This window comes from Anabas testudineus, chromosome 16 (assembly GCF_900324465.2).
Source record: "Anabas testudineus chromosome 16, fAnaTes1.2, whole genome shotgun sequence".
Classification (NCBI taxonomy): domain Eukaryota; kingdom Metazoa; phylum Chordata; class Actinopteri; order Anabantiformes; family Anabantidae; genus Anabas; species Anabas testudineus.
This window is the reverse complement of record NC_046625.1, coordinates 11440813-11467004: the sequence shown is the minus strand read 5'-3', so window position 1 is coordinate 11467004 and position 26192 is coordinate 11440813. Positions and strand designations below refer to the sequence as shown.

Here is a 26192-nt window from a genome sequence, read left to right as displayed (position 1 = left end):
AGCTGCCTTTTCAGTAGCGTTTGTGCCTGTGATTATGATCCGTTATTGAACACACCCCTGATTACTGGACAGTTATAGGGAGGAGGATGAGGATGCTTTCAAGTTGACTTGCGTGCTCGCAGGTGTGCCCGCGCGCATGCGCCTGAGTGACTCTCACCTGAAGGCACCAAAGCACACGCTGGCGATCATGTAGAAAACCGAGTAAAATATGACCAGACACAGCAGCAGGTTGAAGAGCACGGTCTGTGGGGGTTGAGACAGGAATGAGTTATTATTTCACAATACAATATGTAACCTGTTTACCTGACGACACCACATATTTGTCAGGTAACGTGAACATTACCAAACACTAACCTGCAGCTCTGTGGGCTGTCGGGCTGCAGAGGGAGGGATGTGCTTGTCGTAAGAGGCTGACAACCACCCTTATGTGGTGCAATGTGCCTGACCTGCTGCATGTTTGGATTGTAATAAGCGCCACATGTTGTATCTGTGTATTTTAGAAAGCACTCTTCATACATAACAAGCTCTTGCAGGATATCACCGCACGACTCCCAGCAGTCGACGCAGATGGGCAGACTGACAGCCCACAGAGACGCCAGATGCAGGTTAAATCCTAAATCATTATCTCGACCTCTTACCTTCGAGTCGACCGCTTTGCCTTTGAATGCCATGTCATGGTTTGTACTTGATGTTATATTACAAAATAATACCGGCTGCAGCAGGCTGTTCTACCCCGTTAATCCACCACAAACTGGACTTCTCCTGCCATCTAGCGACCACCAGGCGACACAAACCAGCGCCGCTGCTTTTTCCTTTCTGTTTTTTTTTTAATACAGCCGAGCCTCAACTCATTTTACCTCATATCAGGGCCGCCTTTGTTGACTGAAATAAAGACTTGTCTCTCTGTGCGCCAGGTAGCCAACACCTGAATGCACAGACACGGGTACTGTGCAGATTTAGTGCTTCCGGTGCTTTTTATTTGCAGGATTTTTGTGGGTAAAACAGCGAGATCTGCAGCTTTATTATGCAGGAGAAACCATAGCCGCCCTGTGTGGGAGGGATTGAATACTGCAGGTTAACTGGAGATGATTTGGTTGAACATGAGAGTGTAGACCACTAAAATCAATACAAATGGCAATCGGGAGTAGCACAAGTAGCCTAAATCCATGATTGAGTTGAAATGGATCAGCTGTCACATAAAAACATACATGCTGAAAGTGGCACAGCATGATGTAGTAGCTCCTTGGTGGATGGAGTCCAACCAAAACAAAGCTCCGTGGTCGCATTTTAACACACAGATGCTTTATTACGTCCAGGTTTGATTAAGCTAAACTTGCGTTCACCCTGCCTCAGCATTGCTCGTAAGCAAAATGAATGTCTAACTCAATAATTAAAACGTATTCGGCTTGTTTTGATTGAAAATGTCACTTCGGTGGATTTTGCAGGCCTGAGTGTTTAGTCGTGCACTTAGCCCCGGCGTGTTTAAACTGATTGTCGCCTGCACTCGTTTGTTATGCACACACATTTCAGCCGATAAACGATCGTGGAGAAATAAAGTGGGACGAAAAAAACCACCGGCGGACGAACCGCTCCTCGACGGCGATGGAAGACACTGCGGTGGCTGCGCTCCATTCATACACAGTCGAACTAGTTGAGGGGAAACACATGTGTTACATGCAAAAGATGAAATATGAGCCCCGGTGCAGCAGTAATATTAGTTGGAACTGCACGGAACCGAGTTTTGGGCGTGTTGTAAGTGCACACAGGCCTGCTATTGACCACCGATAGTAAACAGAACTTTTCCGAGACCTAAAGTTGTCAGACAGCGCATCTTGCACGCATGCGCATCCTTCTATCCAGCTCTAAATAAGAGTTAAAACAGAAACGAGGTGGGTTCTGCAATTTCTAAACAATACGGGCGTTAATACTCGTTTATTGCAGTTGACAGTGGCAAAATTAGAAAAAACGACTTTCGTGTTAGTAATTAGTGTTAGTTTACATTATTTCCACTCTGATTTAAAACGGCGAGAATAAATCGTTTTTTCAAGTTTCTATTCAAGAAATTAATCAAGCAACAACGTTGAAGCTCGTAACAGTAGCACCGTGTTAATGCGAGAGATTGTGGTGTTGTGCGAATTGTTGGCATTTCGGAAAATGCGTTTTCCTATTGTTATTAACCGGGAAACTTATTTATTACAGATTGTCCTTAGCAGGCTGCATCCAGTCACAATGCTACGGCTAGCTGTGTAGCAATCGCCCGTTCAGTTGAACGGAGTGGAGCTAGCTCACTGTTAGCTTCGTGTCAGCGCTAGCTAGCAACCTGGGCTGACATTCCGTGACAAGGGGAAAGTGAAGAAAATAACCAGAGTGAAGGAAAACACTAAGTCAGGAAATTACATAACAACCATTTGCTTTTGTTCGACGCGTAGCGGCTTTGCATTATTTGTTTAAATTGGTAACTTGAGTAATTTACATAGTTTAAACGTGTTGGTGGCCTCTTCCTATGCTCCGCCATTTTGTATAAGACGAATGCTAATCATGGGCGCTCTTACATACACTTTATTTATGGCTAGAATAAAACTGAGGTATTAAGAGCGAAGTCAAACTTCATCGAGATCCATCAGCTCGGGTTGTTGTTTACTTTTCACATGGTTACGGCTATCGTGCAAACCAAAAATATCACCTTAATTCAGTGTTGAACATGCGTCAAGACTAAAACGTTATATCGTAATATTAATCGGATTAAAACGCTTTTAAGTTTGCACAGTCAGTGCAGAAAATAATGTTCTCCTGGAGATTGATAAACAAATTGACTCCTCACTTGTTCGTAATCAGACAAACAGCCGGTTTTAAGAGATACTGTTAAAACAAGGAAAAGATGAACTTGTCCGGTTAACTTAAAGTTGGCACATATTTCCTCATGTTCGTCAATGATCTTTATGAAGGATCACCCTAATGAGGCCATTTGTGCACGTATTTCCTTCTTATTTGACCAGCAAAACAATATTATTATTGACTGTTTTGTCTGAAATCGAAGTGCATGGTGTATCCTGCAAGCCAACACACAGTCGCCATCTAACGGTGATGTTGCGTAATGCTGTTTACTTGTGCAGGTAGAAACTGCATTTGTACTTGGCATTATTGGGATTGTAGGTAAAATGATGCCGGGGGATGATAATCACACGCAGTCACGTGTAATTTGTATGCATATATAGTGACACTGTTTAGATCAGATGTGCACTGAGCCGTTCTATTCAGTCTTTGGGTTACGTTTTCATCATCTGCAATGCTTTTGTATCAGTTGTCAGTGTATGATGTGATTGAAGTTTTTAATTTCTCTGGTTGCAGGATATACCAGGAGTGGGAATGACAGACACCCCGCCCAGTGATGGCCCCTCCCAGGGAGCTGAGTTTGATATGATAAGTGCCCTGGACTGGAAGGATGGTATTGCCACGCTGCCAGGCAGTGACATCAGGGTATGAGTGAGATTTCATCATCCCTCATTGTGGAAATGATTGTGCTCATGTCTCTTAGTAAACACGGTTACAAATTAGGTGGACTACCTTGCTCAAAATTAAGCCTACCTCTGATAGTGTCAATACATTTATATTAAAATAAAAATAACAACATATTGACTTGGAAGGGAAATGTCTGAGAGAGAGACTTCACGGTGGGTATTCCTGAAATTGACTTATTTAGCGGAGCAACGAGGTGGAGGTGTATGACCAATTTCCTGAGGAACCATGTTGAGCTTAACAGTTTTTGTGTGTGTGTGTTTGTGTCATTCAGTTCCGCATGACAGAGTTTGGGACTCTTGAGCTTGTCTCAGACCTGGAGGTCAAAGGGCAGGAGGCAGAGCCTAACCGCGAGACCTTGGACCCAGCTCCGTCACAAACCCCTACCCCTCCACCAGAGGGCCAATCACAGACCAGCAAAGCTGCAACTCCAGCCAATCAGAGTCAGCCAGGATCTTCTCAAGGTAAAGGTATGACAACACATGTTTAACTCTTACACTGCTGTTAATTTGAAGAATTGCAGTGTTACTTTTTATACCTGTATTCATCACAGCGCACATCCTCAGTTTCAGCCCCATGTTCCTCTCTGTCCTCTAGCTCCTGTGCTTCTGTCTTTAGAGGAAGGCCCCAGTGTGGAGGTTGGTCCCAGTGTTGAAGTCGGTTCTAGTGCCGACATGGGCCCAAATGGGGAGCTGTCAAGGTGCCGGGCCTGTGGCGGCAGCGTTTCCCGAGATGCCCTCCTTCAGGGCAAATTCTGTAGCCCCATTTGTGCACAGCCCTCCAGTGGCAGGTAAAGGCACACGTCTTATATTTTCTGACGTATAACGTCTTTGTTGTCTACCAGATTATTTTTGTATGATGTTACATCATGAGCCAAATTTCCTTTTCTACAGATCATCTCCAGGGGAAGCAAGAGAGAGTCAGGCAGCTGAGGGTGAGAGGCTTGGTAAACGAGTGCGCAAAAAGAGGAAGATCTACATGGATTCTGGTGATGAAGAGGAAGACAACCAAGAGGAACCAGAGGTGAGGAGCATACTCCTAACACTGTATAGCAAGGTCTCTTCCAGAGACAAAGACCACTAAGGTTTAGTACAGTTAAACTCTGTTCACTTAAGTTTAAAAAAAATGTTCAGATTTAAAAAAATAAATAAATAAAAAATTTAACATGTTTTTGTTTACTGTTCACCTTTTGTAGGAAAAGGCCAAGACTACGAAAGGAAGGAGAGGTCCCAAAATAGGCAAACTAGGTATATTAGACTAATGCCACTGTGGAAGGAGGGAAGGAAAAAATGTATTACTGTGTCATGGTGTCTGACACAGAATCTGTAACTTCGTTAACTGTAATTAAAGCCTGTGTCTATAATGAATGGGAGTTTACACACTTGAAATTAAAACTTTTTCAAATTCTAATTGTCAGCTGTTAATTTAATAAAATGTGATACAGAGGAAGGAGTTTGAAGCGTGATCCTAGATATGTGATACTGTAATCAAGATGTTTTTTATTTTGATCCAAACCCAGTGACTGCCCCACCCAATAAGAAACGAGCATGGAGCTGGCCTGCTTACCTGGAAGAGGAGAAGACCGTCGCTGCTCCTGTTAAGCTATTTAAAGAGGTATAATTCTCCAATATACCAGTAATGTTAATCTTGTTTAGTATATCACCATAGTTTTATCTGGTGCTATATCTTCTACTGCGATTACCTCTACTGATTTGTCTTGCAGCACCAATCGTTTCCTCAAAGCAGGAATAGTTTTAAGGTGGGAATGAAGTTGGAGGGACTAGACCCGTGCCACCCGTCTCTGTTCTGTGTGCTCACTGTTGCAGAGGTAAAGGTGCTACCTGTTCATAAATGTTCTCCAGGCTTCTCTCTCTCTCTGAATATATATGTATATGCAATAAAAAAAAATCCACTCTTTAATTATTTGTCCTGGTTATGTGCCCACTGTCTCTTTGTCTCAGATCCAAGGCTACAGAGTGAGACTGCACTTTGATGGTTACCCAGAATGCTACGACTTCTGGGCCAACGCTGACTCATGGGATCTGAAACCAGCTGGCTGGTGTGAGAAGAATGGACATAAGTTATTGCTGCCTAAAGGTAGTAACACTATTACCAACACTTCCTATCGAATACTTGACACATAACCCTAAGATCTGAGATGAAACCTAGGAGCAAAGATTTTGCTTCTTTCGTAGGCTGCAAGGAAGGAGAGTTCAATTGGGGCATGTATGTGAAGAACTGCAGGGGACAACTGGCTCCGAAACATCTTTTCAAGAGCCTCAACACAGTGAGTGTTCAGTGAATGCAGTTTATATACTTGAAATTCAGGGTTTCAGTGTGCTAAATCTATGTTTATCTTTTTTATTTTAGTCTGTGACTCCATCTGGATTTAGAGCAGGGATGAAGCTCGAAGCAGTGGACAGGAAGAACCCATCTTTAATCTGTGTAGCAACAATTGCTGCTGTTGTTGATAACCGCCTGCTCATTCATTTTGACAACTGGGATGACACATATGATTACTGGTGAGAGCCAGATAAGGTTTTTCTGTGTACCTGCCAGGTTTGAGACAGTGAAAGAGGGTATAATCCCAAGCTGTTGTCCGATCTCGGTCTGCTGTATTCATTGTGTAAAATAGGACAGGTTATACATGGTGCCAGTATACTGTAGAAATAGACAGTGTTGAAAGGTATTAAAAATATGTCTTTACATGGTTGGACAAAACAGTGGAAAAATAATACGCATATAATATATAACCAACCTTTGGAAAGGGTAAAACGAGTAAATTGAATATTTTGGCAAATGTTTTATGTTAAGGTGTGATGCCAGCAGCCCGTACATCCATCCGGTTGGGTACTGCGAAGAGGCTGAGCTAACTCTGACCACTCCAGCTGGTAAGACACAGACCAAGACACATGTGGGTCAGTATAAACTACTTTAATATACTATAGGGCTCAATTATTGTTATCATGATAATTAAGAATCAGATTGTGCTGATAAAGCTGCTTTATTAATTTTGTACACAGTGGCAAGAGACAGTATCTGAAACTTTTGCAATTTCATGGTTTTCTGCATCAATTTGTCATAAAATGTGATCTGATCTTTATCTAACTCAGGAGGAGATTCATATTTGTCTTCCCCTCAATCACTGCAAGCTGGTCAGGCCCCGTGCAGTTTCCTCCACCATACTTTACAGTTGGGGAGATGTTTTCATGATGATATGCAGTGACCTTGTAGCCAGATGTAGCGCTGTGTGTTCTTTCCAAATAGTTCAATATAGTTTCATCAGTCCACAAAACATTTTGCCAATACTGCTGTGGAGTGTCAATGTGCTTTTTGGCAAACTTCAGGCGTGCAGCAATGTTCTTTTTATTAAGCAGCAGCTTCCTTCGTGGTGTCCTGTCATAGACACCCTGCTTGTTCAAAAATCAGTCACTCTGTGTTGCTTCTTTACCTCACTGATGAATGTTTGTTGTTCTCTTAGGGTAATTTTGACTGGCCGCCCACTTCTTGGTAGAGTAGCCACAGTCCCAAAGTGTCTCCATTTATAGATTGTTTCTCTAACTGTCGACTGGTTAATTTCTAAAGTCTTTGACATCAATTTGTAACCCTTTCCAGCTTTATGTAAATCAACAATTCTTGGTCATAGATCTTCTGAATTCTAGGTATTGCTCACATAGTCTTGTGCTGAGCAAATTGAAAAGGTTTGAGTGAGTTTTTGTCAGTCAAAGCAGCTCTAGTCCACACCTCCAAACTAATTTTCTTAACTTATGCCAACACCTGACTCTTAATGTGAGGTTTGTATGGTTGCTCTCCATAAAGAGACAAATGATCTGAATTTTTTGAATTCCAATTCACATACTTTTCTTGCCACTGTATATAGTCTTTTTATATATATGAAAATTATTTTGTATAGTTTGGATATTTCTCAAATATTGTTTCTGTCATAAGAAAGGATGGCCAAATTTCTTTTATGTCAATACCGTACATTGATTTAATAATATAAGAAGCTGGATGATAAAATTCATGATCCTTTTATTTTTCAGATTCTCTGTGTGTCTTCATTTAGTTATTAACCTAGTGAATCTTTATTTCATCCCATTAGAATATAAGCATCCCAAGAGTTTCTCATGGGAGAAATACCTGGAAGAGACGACCACCCAGGCTGCTCCAGCTCGAGCTTTCAAACCAGTATGATTCACACACATAAAATTGTATGTACTGCAGTAGTCTACACGCAGTCATGACTTTAAAACCAATATGCTGTGTTTGCAGCGACCTCCACATGGCTTCCAGATTGGGATGAAATTGGAAGCTGTCGATAAGAGGAATCCCATGCTCATCCGTGTTACAACTATAGCAGACACAGAGGACCACCGACTGAAGGTACAACATGTGGCCATGTCAATATGTTTTTTGACTTGACTCGGTTTTGGCTTAGTTTGTGTCCTTTTCCTATTCTAGATCCATTTTGATGGCTGGAGTTCGGAGTATGACTACTGGGTGGACACAGACTGCCCTGATCTGCACCCTGTAGGCTGGTGTCAGAAAACTGGACACCCACTACAATACCCTAATGGTGAGGCACTCTTTGAGCTGGATGATATTCTCTGAGGTCTGCTGAGGTTTCTTAGGAGAGGGATCCAAAATTATACCACATGAATCAGCAGAGACTGTCTCTGCCTTCATGTGGATGTGGTGGGAAGAGCCTATATTGGATTCAAAATGGAAGTGGTTTTGTAGTTGTGTGCATAGCTTTATTAACTGTGTGTGTGTGTGTGTGTGTGTGTGTGTGTGTGTGTACTGCAGGCTCCAGTGACTTATTGACTGCCCCAGGACAAGGCTGTCCAACCACAGGATGCAATGGGGTTGGCCACATCAGAGGACCTCGCTATGGGACGCACTACACGTTAGTAGGACTTAGACAATTTTGTTTTTTCTTTATGTTTCTAATGTTTTGGCCCCTTTATTTATGTAAATCAGGGGGAGTGGATCAGTGGCCCAGTGAGTGTATGTTATCCATCGCACGTTTGTATTAGTGAATATGTTTTATATTATTTTATTTTCACTTGCTATATATGTTATGTTCCACATTCTAAATTCAGTTTCTGTCCAAAAAAACTTAAATCTGGTTTTGTATTTAATGATACAATCCTAAATTTAAATTAAATTAAATGTATAAATACTAAATTTCTATATAGCTTTTTAACTTCTGTTCATGTTTGCTGGGTTCTATTTAATGAGGATTTTTTCCAGATCATTTAAAGTTTAATGTGGTCATATTTTATGAATGTTTGGGGACTCTATGCAAAAATTAGAATTGAAGAGAATCTCAGTGTGTTTAAATGTCATGTGTACTTGTGTGGGCTGCCCGGCAGTGAAAATGCGTTGCTTGTGTGTGGGAGTTTTGAGTCTTTAAGGTGTTTTTTTTAGCTGCTTTCCTTACTAAATGTGAACCTATTTGTCTCATTCATAGTTAAAAAACATAATTTTATTTTAGGCCCATTTAAAGTTTGTGTGTCTGTGAATGTGCAGTCAGGTGAGCTGTCCATACTCTGAGATGAATTTGAACAAGGAGGGCTTGCTGCCAGACCGCCTCAGTGGAGAGCGACCTCTCACCATCGGTGGACCTCATCCTCGCGGGCGACGCCCGGATCCTCACACAAACACTACAACACAAACATCTGCAACATCAGAGCAGCCTGAAGGAGGCGAGGACTCCCAGAACAGGTTTGCTGCTGAACACGTACAAGTCACTCCACAAAAACAGTATGAACACACTGTGAAAACCTCTAACAGTCCCATGAGGACTCTTATCAGCATGCAACGCTGTCCAGTGGTCTGTACCTGAGAGGGGGTTATCTGTGTTGCTAGGAAACCGGTGACAGTGGAAACGGAGCGTTTAGGACGCAACAACCAGCCGGAGCCACCAAGTGGAGCCAGTGAGCAGAGCCACAATGGAATAAGACCTAAACGGTAGGAGTCATGATCATATTAAACTGTGCTGCTGAGGATGTTTGTGCTGTTCTAGAGAGTGATTTCTTACTGTTACGCTGTTGTTTCCTTCAGGACAGCCCCAGTTCCCAAATACTTGAAAATGCACTATGTTAAAGAGGAGACTGGCGACGGTAAAGGTGCGTGTGAAATGAGATAAGAAAAACATGTACATTAACCACCCAACCTCCGACTGAACATTGTCTCCACTCCTCTGCTCTATCCGCAGCCTCTCCTGATTCCATCTCTCTCCAACAAGCCCTCCATGAGTCTGTGTTCTCCCCTGGCATCTCTGCCTCCCCCCCACACCGGGTGGCTCTCTGCTGGGGCAAACACTGCCAGCTGCTGCCTGAGGTCCTGGGGCTGACTGCCAAGAGAGTGGCCACTTGGAGCTCAGAGGAGGTCAGACATGCTTACACACTCACACTGTGTCAACACATGAAAAGCAGACGCACTCCTCATTTACTTACGCAACATGAAGGCGCCTTGTTGTTCAAGAGAAGTGTGCTTGTAACAACTGAGGTTCAGTAAAGGCAGATAAGGCGCATTTATTGATTAAAGTGTTCTGTCTGTAGCTGTTAGTTATGTTGTTTCTTGTTGTTCATCAGGTGGCCAGTTTTGTCAAAGGACTCCCTGGATGTAAAGAACACGCTGCTACGTTTAAAACAGAGGTAAGCACTTTGTTACAAACCGAGATGTCCAACTGGTGATCAGGTCTTCAGAGTAGCACAACTAATTTCACTAATTCTACTGTTTAATTTCAGTTCTACAAAAGTCACAGTTTCCTGTAAAAACATAATACATTGAAATAACTTGTTATGGGTGTGAGCCAACTGCACACACACATTTAACTTGCAGTTGTTACATATAGAGTATACTGGTTCCTCTTGGGTGGATTTTATTCTATCCAGTACTTTAAATTGTAGAATTATTTCAGCACTCCTTAAGATTTGTGCTCTGTTGTGTCACTAACTGAGGTTCAACCAGTTCAAACTTTGCTACATCAGTCTTGTTTGGATTAGCAAACACAAATACAAGTCTGCAGGAGAGCTTAGGGCACATACTTCGCTTTTCCGAATGTGAAAAAATATACTCAAGTGTTCTTTTGTTAATGTAAAGCACTGGTATTAGAACTGCAAAACATATGCTTAGACCTTTTTCTATGCATATGTGTTTTCATATTTCTAATTTTCTCACTCATCCGGTGGTTAGAATCTTGACTTCAGACCAAAATCTAATCTAATCTAATATTGTAATTGTTTTCGCTGACCTGATGGCAAACATGAATCAGCACCTTCATCTTTTCCTCTTTAGCAAATAGATGGCGAGGCCTTCCTGCTACTGACCCAAGCAGATATTGTCAAGATCCTGTCAATCAAATTAGGACCTGCCCTGAAGATCTACAACTCCATCCTCATGTTGAAAAATGCAGATGAAGAGTAAGATCCGACTGCCTCCTCGCAGGTCTCTCAGCTGTGGCTCCATCAACTCTCAATTTAAGAGCCTGAACATGTTTCACCTGTCGAGCTCTGCTACGGTGCAGCTACACATGTGGACGCCATCTTTTCAAAAAACGCTCATGTCTCCTCGCTCCTCTCTCCATGATGGACAGCACTGATCAACCTGAGGGAGAGTTTAACCTTTCTTAACTTGTATCGTGTTTGTTTACTGACTCATTACCAAAAAAAAAGACGAAAGAAAAAGCAAAACCACAGGCACTTTTAAGGCTTGTTACCATTGTACAGTTTGAATTGGATTTAGTGTCTGTATTCTGTTGCATTTCCTGTTTTATTTGAACTGTAAAGAAAGAGTGCTCAAGCTCTGAGTGGATGGAACAAGCGTGTTTGTGCTTTGTTGCATTTTATATGGCAACATATTTTTAAAAGCTGCAAAAGTACAATCGTGAGGTGGTGAGAGATTTTTAAATGTGAAACCCGGTGAAGCAGAAGCACTATGTAGTTCAGCCTTTGTCCTGCAGGTGGAGAACGCTCCACAGGCCCAAAGGCAAGAGAATTTGGTTAATTTAGAGTTGGCTGAAGCTTAGATTGAATGGGGGATGGTTATAACTTCGTGTGTGTGCACATGTGACTAAGTGTGTTTGAGAAATGAGGATGCAATTTCCCACCAGTCTGTGTGTGTGTGTTGCTTTTCTGGTGAGACAGTTGTTTGGCGACAAGCAGGGCTTAGGGCTAATTGTTAAATTAAGGAAATTTGCAGTCTGTTGAGGTGGAACCAGCTCTGTTCTTTATCTGCATTCGGGAATGCCACATGAACATGAATGTTAAACAACTTTGTGTTGTTTTGTTAATAATGAAATCTTGTTGGGTTCAAACAGCCTGTTGTCGTTCACATTGTAAATACTATATACAGCTACAAAAGGCCTGTCCTCGCTCCTTACTAGAGTTTACTCCTGCTCGGTTATGCAAAGCTTCGACGTGTCTACAGGGAAGGACGTGGCCACAATGAACTGAAACGATGAGCCTCAAATCACACATAGATTTTGAGAAAAACCAAACATTGTCTTTGTAAATCAGCGTATACTTCAGCAAGTTGGAATGTGTACATCAGCAACTGTTTATATGCAAACAGCTTTTATTTATGTATTCTAATTTAAGGGGTAGCGGTGCGCTGTTTGGCTCCGAGGAAGCTGTGGCTGTTTGATGGAATATGTGAATGGGTGAAAATAAATGAGATGCACACAGCCTGTTGTCCTCAGCTGACCTCATTTCACCACACACAAACACACACAGATGATATAAAACTGTGGTCTTTATCTCTACATTTTTTTATTTACAGTAGTAGAAAACAAATTCGCTCGAGAACTGAATATGAGGAACAAAAGTTTTATAAAGGAATCACAGCTCAAGATCTGCCTACTGGCTTTTTGTGGCACATTAAAACTGTATCATGGAGTTCAGATTAACTCATTTCCTCATCAGCCATCTTGTCTGTGTTGGTTTAAAAGCATCAGATTTAGTAGAAAGTAACTACATTTTGTACTGCAAATAAAAAATAACTATTTTACTACTTGTTAGGAGCTGCATTTGAGGATTTCCAATTAACACTACTTACACAAAGTATTGAAAGTAGGATGAATGATGTATGAAGCAAAAAAGTTATCCAACATTTCCTTGTATGTGTGTTCTTAGTCATCAAGTTCACTGTGAATTACTAAATTCACACCTCTAGAGTACAGAGGTATCTGAAAATGATTCACAAGAGATGTATATTCACTTGGTTCTATGTTGATATAAACCTTAAACCTTGAAAACCATAAACAGATCAGAAATACTGTGATGTTGAGTTAATCACAACACCTGGGAACATACCGTGTGGTCATATTTTTGTTAAGATGAAAGCATTACACTTGAAAAAGTATTTTTAGTTAGTACATTTACTGTCAAATGGTGGCTGTATGCCGTACATACACGTACGTTTGCAGCAAGGTGGTTTTGGTGGTGAGTTTCGGTCTGTTGCTCAAGTGCCAGGTGTTGTCAGTGCAGAGTATTGTGGTTGCAGTGTGTTGCGTAGGAGCCAAATGTGGCCAACACAACTGATGCACTGCGAGTCCGTTTTCAGTTTCAGGGTGCGTCTTGACATGATTGCTGGGTCATGTCACATGTTGACACTGGCAGAAACTGAGCCGTGACCACCAAAAGTCAGCCCAGATCAGGCTGACGTGTGTTGACTGTGGCCAGGAAACACTAATGTATCACAGATTTTTGAAAACTAACACAAATTTGGTGTTACCTTTGATGGGTTTCTTATCTCCAATAGACTCACAGACATCTAACACAACAAATGATTAAAATAGTGCAGCAAACACAGAGATAGCATTTCTTTTAATTCCTCATCATACTGGTGCAACTAAACCACAGAGTCAGAGATCTGCAGAGATATAGAGTGGTACAACACAGGTCTGGTAAGTTCACTTCTTTCTAAAACGTCATTTAACAAATATAAAACTTTCAGTTTTACAGATGTCTCCTAAATGTTAGTGGTGTATGAGAAAAGGGCTGTTTAAGCAGAAGGATTGTTTGTTTCTTGTAATACAAGTAAAAAAGTGTGAGAGACAGTGATGTGTCCACATCATGCTTCATAACCATGGGTGCATTGAGGAGAACTGAAAACTGGATTACAACACAGCACCAAATTCACTTTGATGAAAGTTTGTCGTTGCTGTTGGACTGAATGGATCAAATTTCCATAACAAATAGAGTCAAATTGCAGGTTTGTGATGCTGATTCACTGATAGTCACTCATTTTGTATGGATTCTCTATGGCTCTTGGATTATTTTACTATATCCCAGGTCATATGTCTCCCTGGGAGCTCGTTCATCTGACTTAAGTGACATCAATTGAGGCAATTAGAAAACAAGCTGAACAATTTACTAATGTCCTTTAAGCTCATGAATTTGATGAAAAATCGTTTCATTTCATTTATTCACTCGACATATTTGAGGTTTGCAACTTTAACTTCAAGTTGTTTTAAACACTAAAAAACTTAAAAACAAGCAGGAGACCACTATGAATAACTGGACTGTCACCGTGGGACTGGCCTGGACCAGCCACAGATTCCCACGACCCCTCCTCTGCACGCACACACACACACACACACACAAACACACACACACACACACACACACACACACACACACACACACACACACACACACACACACACACACACAAATCAAAACACGGGGCGCATCAGCAGTGAGCAGCCAGAGATGCAGAGAGCAGCTTTGCACCACTTTTCGAGCGACTGTTATTTACTATCAAAGCTTCAAGCTTCGTGCTCAGCAGCAGAAAAAACGTGTCCATCTGTGGGAATTAGAGGAAAGTGTGGATTTCAACCTGGACACAAAGTGGTGAAGACGCTGGAGGAGTCGGGGATTTATTTGGATAATGCCGAGAAGCCAGTTTGTGTTTCGGATTTACGTCCAAGAAAAGGTAAGTTCCCACTGTCGGTTCTCCAGACTGCGCTAAAACAGCCGGACAGTGAACTGCAGTGAATCATAAATGCACGAAGACACTGTTCAAATCTAAGTTGATTTCCAATTGAGGAGCTTCGCTTTGCGTCCTGTTGAATCCTGTTCACTTGCTCCGGGGAAAATGAAATGAGGAGTTCAGTGGGAGCAGTGACCGTAGTAATGTGACTCCATTTTCATGACTGCAGTGAAATCGTGAAGGGAAATCTACAAGGTCCTGAAAGGGGTCAGTCGTTTTGATTTCCATTACGGTGAATGAGGGGTTCAATAACAGCTGAGTGTCGTCTGCTGTGTGACGCTGGAGGAGCTGCAGAAGGCATCTCATTCTGAAGTCATTCTCAGTCTGAAGCCAGAGGATGACAGCAGCCAGTCCAGTCTGCAGCCCCACCTCCTCCCACTCCACCCAGTCCTCACCTGTTTGCCTCCCAGCATGTCACAGACACCTGAGGAAAGGCAGAGCCCTCCAGAGCAAACTGCACTTACGCTCTGCTCCTGGTGTGTGGCTCCTGCTGGGTGTAGTGGTGGTGCTGGTGGGGATGAGTGTAGCGGTGGCGGGCTACGTATCCGCAGCACCCAAGCCTGTGGGCGGCCGTGGCAGCACCCACATTGAGAGGATGAAGCTGGCCGGGCCTGTGGTCATGGGAGTGGGGCTGTTTATCTTCATCTGCGCGGCGACGCTGCTGTACGAGAACCGGGACCGCGAAGTCCTCAGGCGAGAGACACCTGATGACCTTGAGGATCTGAAGGGAGGAAACGGATGGGAGGATTCGCAGGAGCAGCCCAGCTTTGGCTGTCAGGAGCAGTGGGAGTGTAAAGATGAGGAGCAGGGATCCTGGGCTACTCCGGCCCACAGACTCCCCCTCTCCAACCAGAAGTGGGGCCCCCCTGTTTCTCCTTCTCTGTCTCACATGAACAGACACAACATAAGCATCAAACCATCACCGCTGCCTCCTCTGGACGCAGGAGGTGGCGATAAAGAGAAAGTGGACAGAAACGAAAACAAGAAGGAAGGAAGGTCAACCCTGCTGGCCCGAGTTTTGCACCACCAGGAACCGACCCCTCAGCCTCCCTCCCCCTGCCCATCCATCTCTCACTCCGTGTACTCAGACTCCTGCAACTCTAGTGAGATACACTTCAACATACGGACAGAATCAGCTCTGCCACCTCAACACTGAAGCCCCTACTGCTTCAACTTCTCCTGTCTCGATACATTTGCATGATGAGGAACATTTTTGAAGTTTCACGTGCAGACACACAAACACTATGCATTCCCAAATAAACAGATGTAATGTTTGTTAGTATGTTTCAGGGCTTCGGAGTGCTGCAGACTCTCTGAGTCACTGTCTGTGAAGGGTGTTTTTGTCCTACATCGTTCTGTGACTCACCCACATTTGAAAAATTGGAGCTAGGCCTTTAGATGTCATTTCACCATCTTTGAACTCACCCATGCCCCAAATCCCTAAAGCCTCTGCTTGTTTGACCATATTTGGATGTGAAGAAGATTGCTGAAAAGTTACTTGGGTGCCATACTGGGAGATGGACACACTCACTCTCACACACATCCCTGCAGATATGCAGCATCTACATTTCCTGGCTGGAGAGGTTCTGTTAAGAGGATGAGCCAGATTAGGTCTCAAATGAGTCTTTATCTAATCTCACACGTACTGTAATCTACTCTTTATATGAGGAAATTGTCTTGGTATAAACAGGAGAGGCACATAAGGCCACACTCCTCTCACTCGACACCTACAGCCACGCTATAAATACCAGCTGGTGTTCTGTACACATGCAAGTGTGCAATTTCTTTTTTTTAAAACTGTAATTCAACTTTTATTTTCTTTTATAAATTCAGCATCGGTTGCTGAGTTGTTTTTCATGTATGGTGAGAGGAGATCTTAAAGAATTTTAAACAGATGGTGAATTGAAAGAAAAGAGCAATGGCTAAAAAAACAAAATCTGGTGAGGCTGTTATGAGTTATTCCTGACGCAGCTTAACTGAGAAAGGCAGGACTGTGAGTCGGGTAACTGAAGCATCACTCTCCCACCAATCCGACCTTTTATCTCCTCTCTCTTCATCATCTCATTCCTACGCTTTATTCAAATACTCCATCCTCCATCGCAATACGTGGCTTCTCCGAAACAGCAAAACAGAGAAAATGGGGCAAAACAATGGGCAATTAAGCCAAAGTGAGCATGTTTGAACAGACGAGGAGGTACAGGGGCAGGATTTTAATTATCGCCAGCATTTTCTCCTGCAGCCTCTAATCACACAGGGGATCAGTTTAAAAGTTTTTATAGGTGCTTTAGGACTGCAGAGTATTTCCTCGTTGTTTGGGCCCATGCTGGGATCCTGCCATCCAGATGACGACCGAGACGACCGAGTGTAGAGGAATGTGCAGCCACACATTTCACTAGCTAAAAACAGCACCCATCTCTTGCTCACATGTTTTGTGTAGGTACAGTATGCTGTTTTAAGATGTATATTTCAGTAGCAGGGGTGAGTTGGGGAGATGTGTCTGAATCTTGACTGAATCTTGCAACAAGCTGCCTCCTTCGCACTTATCGCTCAGAAAAGCAGCTCTCTCCTCACCCTCACACATACACGAGTCATACTCGGTGTGAGATGCTCTGATGTGTTTACATCTTGTAGGGAAGATAGCTTGAGGAGCTGATGAACTAATGAATCTTTTCATTGCCACTAATCATTGGTTAGTCCTTTTTTTGTCTGTTATGTTTTAGTTTAGTTTAATCAGTAATCAATAATAATAATAGCTAGAACTAATGCAGTTTAATACATCAGTTTTGCAATAACTTCTAAGTTGAGTATTTGTTGAAGTAGTACTACACTATACTGCATTATACAGAGGAAACTTCCATAATGTTTCATAAAATGCCATCAGAATTTCTCACAACACAAAGTGTCCTCTTTAAATTCTCTTATATAAGACAATGAAACTCTACATATCTTTTCATTTAAAAAAGCTCAAACCAAATTGTTGCTTTAAAAGATTCATACAATTATTCAGTGATTTCACCACTTGTGTAAATGTTAATCCTGTGCCAGTGTATGTGTTGGACATTGCAGTTTGATTTACCAGGCATATATCCTGATGACACTAAAGTGACCAGTGGGAATTTCAGAATCTGTACACACAAGCAAACATCACAGCAGCAATTCAGGTTTCTCGTGTGTACAAGTGTGTATGGCAGTGTTACATAATTCAGTGACATGTTTTATTCTGCACTAAGAATATAACTGTATTGAATCCCCTCCTCTGTATGTGCGTGTTTCGATACATATCTGAGCAGCCAGACAGGAAGCTGTAAGCTGCTTAACCCTGCGCTGACTCAGGACAAATGCACTTTTTCTGTTGCTTAAGCGGGAGAGGAGCTATGATCAACAATTTTTGTTATAAAAGGAAGTGAATGAGGATGAACCAGCCTGAAAAAGATGCCAGTTTGAAAGTTTTTTTTTCACCTGTTACAGCAGGAACAGGGATTTTGTTAAGAAGTCTTCACAGCCAGATGGACGAAGAAATGTTTTCTATCACTGCGGAGGAGTTTTAACTTTTGCTCATCTGACAGTCGAGAACTTTATTAGAAACAAGGATCAGTTACCAGCTTGCTTTACATGTACAATTCATACTGTGTCCTCTGTGAAAACAGCTAATAAACCAAATGACATAAAATTCTACCTGGTTGCAATACACCTGAATTTCCCATCACACTTCTCCAGATCCACAGATTATACAGTACAAGCAAGGTTTGTAATTTGCTGCTATTCTCTAAAACATTAATTGTTTGATGGTTTGCTGCCCTTAGCAGATGTGATTAGTGGTGGACACTCAGCAGGTGCATTCCTGACTAATCCAATTTCAGCCATGCTTCCGGTGTGATCGGCTCTCTTCACAGTACAGTCAATGGAAGAAGTGGCAAGCTTAAAATGCACGGACTATTATTTTGTGCTTTTGCTATTATGATACTTGCACCTGCTCAAGGTAAGAGTACCTGGATTTATAGACTGAGTAGGTGTGACAGTGTATTCTGTTGTCAAATATTATTTTACATCTGCATTTTAAACTTCACAGCCCACACAACTGGGCATCATTTCTGTTTGATACTGTATTTATCCTTATCTTGATATATGTATTACTTAATACTCAATTAACAACACAGAATTTTGAAATATTCAGCAGAATAGGTAAAAGGTCATTGCTGTATATACAAAAAAATAGTTTATTAGGTACCCCTAAATAGGACTATTCTAGTTTACTATCTAGTCTATACTCACTTCTACAATAAAAATATAGCTGTAACAATTACACTGACTATACTAAGGATTAATGATTGATTGCTTCAATATTGATTAAATGCTAATTTGTTTTCTAAATTTAATTGTTCCTCAGAAAAACTGTCCAGCCCAGTTTCTGATAGTTCAGTGTGACTGCAGTACTGTTTGGCATTGCCTTCATAATTGTGCATTTCTTCTTATCTATAACGTTTGCGATAAACTAACTTAACTAATTGATTAATTTTTAATAAAGCCCCTATAAAGTCGTATAATAATTCAAATTGTTTTTAAAGTGTTGAAAAATGTTGTTTTAACTTTGAAACTTTAGAGGATGTAGTTGAGCTTTCATTGATATTGAGTCACAAAATATAAATGACAAATAATATTATGCAACATAAAGCAACAGAGCTACCATACTACTATAAATCCTCCAAAACAAAGACCATTAGAAGCTTAATTTAAGTAGGATTCATTACAGGGCTCTTGTACTAGACCACACTGGCAGTTGAGTAGCTACAGGTTCAGGCCACAAATAGGTTAAAATGAAAAACAGTACAGGTCAAAAAAACTGCACAGGAAGTCTGTTATTTCATCAGATTAAACCCCACCACCCTTCTTCTTTTTTCTGCTTGTCCACCTGACTAGCACTAGCTAACAAGATGAGAGGGGATAAGGATTGGGAGTCTCTCTGAAACTCATCTTATGGCCTTAATGAAGAGATCAGTCCTTTTCTCACTGCATGTCTATCTCAGTACAGAAGTCGGCCATTTGGCAACTGAATGTGCTTTCACTAAAAAACTGCATCTCAGACAAGGAGGGAGTGGCGTCCAAAAGACTTGGATACCATATGTTGTTGTGTCTAAACAGACTTTACAGTTATTTGAATATGAAATAGTTGAACTGAGCCTAAAATGGAAATTATACCATTGAAGTCTTTTCAGCCACACTAATTAATGTTCCTTCTGCTGCCTGTTTCACACTGACAATAATCACTTATTTAGGAAGAAGCCTTTGAGTTTGAAGACCTAATGTGGGACATGAGCTACCAGTAACCTGCTCCTGCACTATGTTCAGCTGCAAACACTTCCCATTAATTCCAGTATCTGTGTGGTTAATAAAAACACGATGCTTCCCTAAGAGCGTTCTCTGAATAGAACAAACCATCCACCCGGAGAAACAAATTCCAAACAGCTGCAGAATAAACTAAATATTCCTGAGATGCTCAAGCACTCGACAGAATGTGGCTCATCAGTTTGGCTTGATGTCCTGTAACACTTTACACTCTCAACACCCCCTGAATAATAAATGTGTCCAATAAGCTATTACATAAATGCTTCAATATCAGATTATTCCAAAGCATTCCTTCAGTCTTAGCTAGGTCTCCCTTGCAAAAAACGTTTCCAAACTCACTACAGGTTATCTGGTTAAATAATGTAAAAAATAATAATAAATAAAATACAAAAATGTATACAATTTGTATCAGCTTCATTTCAATATATTGGTCTTTTGTACTAAACTATACTGTTTCTGTGGTGTTGTTTAGGCTCCAGTAAGGAGAAGGAGCAGGTGGAGCTGCTGATGGAGTCAATGAGATTTGAGGAAGAGGAGGAGTTGCTGCAGTGTTTCCGTTGCGACCTGGGTTTATGGGGTGCCTGCTACACCACTGAAACCAACTGCAGCCGTGGGGAGCGGTGCTACACAGGCCAAGGGAGGGCAGGTGTGTGGGATAAGACTAATACATCTATGCATTAAAATGATCTGAGGTTTAAAAACTTGAAGTAAGATGTTATTTACTTTGAGGTGGTACACTGAATTCTATGATCTTGTTTCCTTAGCTGATGTTCTGGACATTAAGACTTTGGGTTGTGTGAAGGCAGAAGAGTGTGAGGTGGAGACTACGGTGGAGGTTTTCCCTAGCCAAACGGTCTTTGTCTTGACCAGACACTGCTGCGACACACCCTTCTGCAACATGGCACACAAAGATCCAATCTACACTTTCCTGTACCTCACTGTGGCTTTCCTTATTATCTGGACACTTCACTGAACCCCAGCCTACATTCATCTATTGTTCTCAAAAGACTCTGTGTGATGTGATGCAGAAAGGACTTCAACCTTATGTAGGAAGGATGATTTTTGTACTGTGTTACTACTGAAAAAAGCTACTAGATAATTACCACATAAATCAAATCAATTTAGATCAGATCTGTTTTTCAAAATGTATATATAACTTGACAAAACAAGATGTTTTGCTACAGACAACAAATCTTTTTAACACATGCAGGATAGTATATGTTTAAATATTCATGTATGAGCTTGAATGTATCCTTTCCTGGTTTGAAATTACTTAAACCCAACTCTTTACCACAACTGACTGACAATCGTATGAAGGACAAACCACTGAGATGCAGAAACATGTTTGCAGACAGTTCATCTGTGGTTCAGTACCTCTCCAGCAGAGGGCAGGAGCTCCTCTTTCATAAAGCGCTGCAGATCCAAATCTTTGTCTTCCAGGTCCAGATTCAAAAACTTCTCCACCACAGACCTGCACCTGTTAGTAACACACACATACATGCCTGTCTATTTCACACCATCATTCAGAAGTGTGGGTTTTTATTGTTTTCCTGTGCAATTAAAATTTAACAAACCTGTCTGCCTGCTCGTCCGATGATGCTTTGTCGATGCGTTTGATGGGCCTTCCAGTCCTGTACAGTTCAGACACCTAACCAAACACACACCCACAAACAGTCTATGTGAGTGTGCTTCTGTGAATAACTAAGTGTGCATGTGTGTGTGTGTGTTTACCTCCACTCCTCTCTGTACAAGGCTGGTTGGCAAGCCTGCCAGTGAAGCGATGTTGGCAGCATAGCTGGACTGGCAGATCCCTTCCTTCAGTTGGTACAGAAACACCAACTCATCCCCATCCACTGCTGTTTCTAGAGTCTAACAAACATATAGACAAATACACAACTGCATACACACAATATGACACACTTAGAAAATAAACTTCTAATATGGTAAAACAAATCGGAAGTAGAGTCTCATTAGCTAATTGATGATTTGGAAGTCTCTGCTTTCAACATTATTCAGCAGAATTTCAGTTTATAAAAAAAAGAAGGTTTAGTCATTTAAAGTATATTCCAGTACCAGAAGAGACAGGAGGGGTGAGGAGGATAGCAGACCCAGCTGTAGCAAACTGTGAAAATTAGTTGCCAACAGGACATGAGGAACATCTGGCAGAGATTTTCTCAACCAATGAGAGATTGATGCAGCCAACAAGGACAGTCCATCCACCTGTAGTAGGGCATTATACAGTTACCGGGTATCTGTAAAAAGATCTAATTTAGAATAAGCTCTGTATACATGGCCTTGATAGCCTGATATTGAGTTGCAGCCATGAACACACTACATCTTACTGTGGATGTCACACTGTAATGTGATAATTCTCTGGATGTTCATTACTAAGAGCAATCCCTTTCACACTATCACATTGTTTTCACACTGTCATTTTATTCATTGTTATTATACAAATTATTATTTTTATTATTATTATTTTAAAAGAAAATGTCAAATAGCATTTTAATTTCATGTTGTTAACAATTATGAATCCGGTTATGGTTAAACCCCAATATTTTGTGCATAAGCCCAAAACATAATGGCTACATGACAATATTTTATTTTGATAATCATAATCTTGTTTGGTGTTGCATTTTTAACATGTAAACATGCACCTTTGTTCACAAATTACCTGACAGACACACACTTATGTCTGCTAACTTGCTGCAAAATCGCTTTGTATTGCAATAGTATGAAGAGACTATTAGTCTTTGCATAGAATTTTTCAAGTTTGTGTGAAGATTGAGTCTATTACAGACTAAAACACACATAAAACAAAGAGGTCATTTTTGGATGTTGTCTTTTGAGCCTCTCTCACACTTTTTTCTATTTAGACAGATACAATTGATTTGGACTTTCTCTATTCCTTCTCCAGAGTAACTTGTCTGACAGTGATGAAGTACATAGAGAAACTCAGAACAGTGTGAACACATCCAACTATTTAGAAGTAAAATGCTCCCCCAATATTCACATATACTATAAATAAAAATATTAAGCACAATACAACCACAATTTATATATTACTATGTAAATATAAGCAGATATAAGTTAATGTATTTGTCAGCAATGCTAACTCTACCTGGACAACCATACCTAGATGCTGGTAAACACTATGTTTTATTAAATACATTAAAAATATTTCTTCATAACATTAGCTATAATTGTTTGTCAATATTGTACATTAAAAACGCCTATACCCTTAAAAGCAGCATACAACTATATTATACGGTCTTAAAAAACATGTAATTCTAAATACGGAAAGTAACATCAAATTGTTACCACTTCTGTTGCCTGTAGATGGAGCACACAAAAACTTGTTTATTTGGAGGTCTAAACAGCTGCTGTAATTTTCTTGCTCTAGGTGGCACATGTTGGGCTGAACTGAAGGTCTGTTTGTGCTACATTTCTAAATTTGGATAATATTGGCTGACACTGGTTTGAGGTGTTTGACATTAATGGTACTGTGTGTCCTTGTTATGTGTATACATATGTGTTTAATTCAAGTGCTGGAACAATTTGTTCTTACTGTGTTAGTTCCTTTTCCAAATTCATCGATGAGAACTAATGAGTTGCCAGTACTGCTGTTGAGAGCCTGGGCCATCTGGAGTATAAAGACACACAGAGTTACAGTAACTTAGACTTCACTGTTTTATTGAGTGTGAGTGTGTGTGTGTGTGTGTGTGTGTGTGTGAGATGGTTGTAGGCAGTAGCTTTATAAAACTGTCTTGGCAGGTGGAGAGTGGGAGTGGAGGTGGGGGACGGCAGGGTTTGATGTTTGTCTTTTATTTCCATACCCCCTCACACAACACACTGTAGACACGGAGAAACTTGTGTAGGTGTCGGTACCTGGTTTAGGTCTATCATGAAAGTGCTAAGGCCCACAGATACAGACTCTCTGCTCTGCATGCGAGTGAAGATTCCATCCACCAGACCAATGTCTGCCTCCTTTGCTGGCACATCGGAGCCTATCAGCGCCATGAACACAATCAGACCCACCTGTGCAAATCAAAACATGAAGAAAGATAACGGACACGTTAAAATTAACACATTGTCCTTAAGAAATGTTACTGCCACCCTTGCAAAACTCTAGATGCGTTTTCTGATGAATAGTAAATGACATCAAGTTTTTTTTTCTAATAATCAAGTGAAATAGTCTAGAAAAACTACATTAGGACAGGCATCTATAAGCATTTAACGGATACCCTAAGAGCAACTTCTGGTTCTGAAAATGCAGATGGTGAAGGGTTAATTGTAATTATGCAGATTTTTAAAAATCCCCCCTGGGCGTAACTTATTGCTGGTTGTTGCAAAGATACAAGAAAAAAAAGATGGGCCCCCAAAGATTAGTGACTATCCATTCTATTCGGACAGTTCTACCTGTTTGAGGTAAATGCTTTTGCCAGATGAATTGGGTCCAGTGATGATCTTGACTCTGTCCTGTGACTCTGAACTCTGGAAGGAGTTGGCCACAAACACAGGAGAGCAGAGCTCCAAGAGTGGGTGTCTACGTAGAAAGTGATTCAATACAGAACAATACAATCTAGTAAGGCAATAATTGTTTCCATCTCATGTGCAAGGCTACTGTACCTGCCCTGTGAGACTGATATCTTCCTGTGTCTGGATAGCTTCGGTGAGACGTAGCCAAACTCCTGTGAGGCACTGCTCATAGCCATGAGACAGTCCAGCTCAGCTATGAGATCCAGGACCTACGTATAACAAAATAAACATACGGCATGCCTTGAATAGAACAGTTCCCGTGACAGGTGCTCTAAACTGCACACTATGTTGTGCAATGTTAATATAAATACATTTAACCATAAATTGGTAAAATGCAAACATTTGTAACATACTGAGCAGACTGGTAATGAAAAACAGATTGTATTACAGGAATAGGATCTTTCTTTAGTGTTTTGATACCTTTTCATCCTGTAAAAACCCAGGGTGTGTAAATATTCATTCATCAATTTAATCACAAAGTTGCTATATGTGTAGTAGCAGATAGTAGTAGATTCAGCCCTATAAACAATATAATTGATCATCATTAAGGTAATTATTATTCTGTCCTCACAAATAACAAAAATTGAAATCCCAGCAATAGCAGCACATGTACCATGAGACAAATATCACAGCACTTGAAGAACTTGTAATGGGATCAGGACCTGTTTCATAATCAAAATGAACAACACATTCCAACTAACAGAAACACACTTAATCATGACAAAATCCACCTACACACATTAACAGCACTGCATTCATGCCAACAGTCATTTTAACAGAGTGGGAGTCATGTTTTAAAAACTGGAAATGCGCAATCACACAAACGAACCTTGTAGAGCGAGGCGCTTCTCTTGAGGATTGTGTCTTGCAACTGTGTCATTACTGCTGTCTCCATGTCTGAATGGAAATAGGAAGTATGTTAGCATTTTAGGTATACAATGATTGTAGAACAAATGTCAGGGGCACAGGTGTTATCTGTTAAAAAGAAAAACCTCTAATGTCACAGTGCAAGTCTCCTAGGAGGTCATCAAGCTCCTTGGTTCTCTGGCTGCGGTAGTGCAAACGGTCCTCTGACAAAAACTGGCCCACACATGGGTATAAACACATGGATAATGCAGGTGGTAAAAGTACATAAACATTATTTTTATTTTAAATACGCAAAATAATCAAGAACACAAACACACCATAAAATCAAGTCCTTCTATCTCGAAATCCTCTTTCTCCACCATACTAGGCAGGCGAGGGACAGAGAGCAGAAATCCAATCTGCAAGGGGAATTTAAAATAAGCACTGATATACAGTATAGTGTTACAACAAGTAACCCTATAGCTGAATTATGACTCCAACCAATAATGCAATGTATGTAGGATCAAGTTAGCTGTGCAAAATGTGTAATTTTGTGAAATAGATCAACTTATTGTTATGTAGACATAAAGGTAAGACCAGAGGGATATAAATGACACAGCACGAGGGGATACGAGCATCCAGGTGTTCCAGCTCTCTTCTTGCTACATCTGTCAGGAAGTCCGACAACCCCATCATCCTCCTCTTCTCTGACAGACAGAAGGAACATTGCAAAAGTGTTTGACTCCATCACTGTGCTACACAGACAATTTAAGACTTAAGACTTACTGCACTTACTATCATCTATTGCAGGGTCCACATTTGGTTTAATGGTGAAGCGGTTCTCTGCTAGGCTGGTTTCAAAATCCACCTACATGTCCAAAATCAGAGATGAACTCACTAACTCAGTTAAGTTGCTGTGTACGTCTATACATTCAAAAGTAGGCAGG

At 41.1% G+C, this 26192-nt stretch overlaps 3 protein-coding genes across 13 annotated transcripts in view; 2 read left to right on the top strand and 1 right to left on the bottom strand.

Annotated features, from left to right (window-relative positions):
- The window catches only part of msh5 (mutS homolog 5), a 32992-nt gene that overhangs the window by 1773 nt on the left and 5027 nt on the right, over nucleotides 1–26192 (bottom strand). For both annotated transcript variants that reach the window (XM_026372776.1, XM_026372777.1), the window contains exons 14-27: nucleotides 26041–26113; nucleotides 25843–25952; nucleotides 25584–25664; nucleotides 25392–25479; nucleotides 25229–25296; nucleotides 24490–24608; nucleotides 24280–24406; nucleotides 23749–23898; nucleotides 23429–23503; nucleotides 21934–22080; nucleotides 21592–21729; nucleotides 21435–21508; nucleotides 21235–21337; nucleotides 158–243 (exon numbers count right to left, since the gene is read on the bottom strand). In XM_026372776.1, coding sequence (XP_026228561.1) covers nucleotides 158–243; nucleotides 21235–21337; nucleotides 21435–21508; nucleotides 21592–21729; nucleotides 21934–22080; nucleotides 23429–23503; nucleotides 23749–23898; nucleotides 24280–24406; nucleotides 24490–24608; nucleotides 25229–25296; nucleotides 25392–25479; nucleotides 25584–25664; nucleotides 25843–25952; nucleotides 26041–26113 — 1439 coding nt within the window. The remainder of the gene's footprint in view (nucleotides 1–157; nucleotides 244–21234; nucleotides 21338–21434; nucleotides 21509–21591; nucleotides 21730–21933; nucleotides 22081–23428; nucleotides 23504–23748; nucleotides 23899–24279; nucleotides 24407–24489; nucleotides 24609–25228; nucleotides 25297–25391; nucleotides 25480–25583; nucleotides 25665–25842; nucleotides 25953–26040; nucleotides 26114–26192) is intronic.
- On the top strand, nucleotides 1783–11197 carry l3mbtl1b (L3MBTL histone methyl-lysine binding protein 1b). Of its 9 annotated transcripts, none has more exons than XM_026372788.1 (22): nucleotides 1783–1889; nucleotides 3349–3477; nucleotides 3791–3980; nucleotides 4135–4306; nucleotides 4410–4539; nucleotides 4712–4763; nucleotides 5036–5130; nucleotides 5240–5344; nucleotides 5478–5613; nucleotides 5694–5803; nucleotides 5887–6038; nucleotides 6331–6434; nucleotides 7619–7704; nucleotides 7789–7899; nucleotides 7978–8092; nucleotides 8323–8422; nucleotides 9049–9243; nucleotides 9388–9489; nucleotides 9583–9647; nucleotides 9737–9909; nucleotides 10116–10178; nucleotides 10822–11197. In XM_026372788.1, the coding sequence occupies exons 2-22, from the start codon at nucleotides 3367–3369 to the stop codon at nucleotides 10948–10950; spliced, it is 2496 nt and encodes an 831-aa protein (XP_026228573.1). In that variant the 5' UTR covers nucleotides 1783–1889; nucleotides 3349–3366; the 3' UTR covers nucleotides 10951–11197. The 9 variants fall into 9 exon arrangements, with proteins under 9 accessions (XP_026228573.1, XP_026228569.1, XP_026228575.1 ...); XM_026372784.1 differs by having other exon boundaries at nucleotides 4114–4306; XM_026372790.1 differs by having other exon boundaries at nucleotides 3791–3986; nucleotides 5712–5803; nucleotides 6331–6407.
- Nucleotides 13373–18276, top strand: LOC113170632. Of its 2 annotated transcripts, none has more exons than XM_026372801.1 (2): nucleotides 13373–13429; nucleotides 14841–18276. In XM_026372801.1, the coding sequence occupies exon 2, from the start codon at nucleotides 14855–14857 to the stop codon at nucleotides 15671–15673; it is 819 nt and encodes a 272-aa protein (XP_026228586.1). In that variant the 5' UTR covers nucleotides 13373–13429; nucleotides 14841–14854; the 3' UTR covers nucleotides 15674–18276. The 2 variants fall into 2 exon arrangements, with proteins under 2 accessions (XP_026228586.1, XP_026228585.1); XM_026372800.1 differs by lacking the exon at nucleotides 13373–13429 and adding an exon at nucleotides 14201–14460.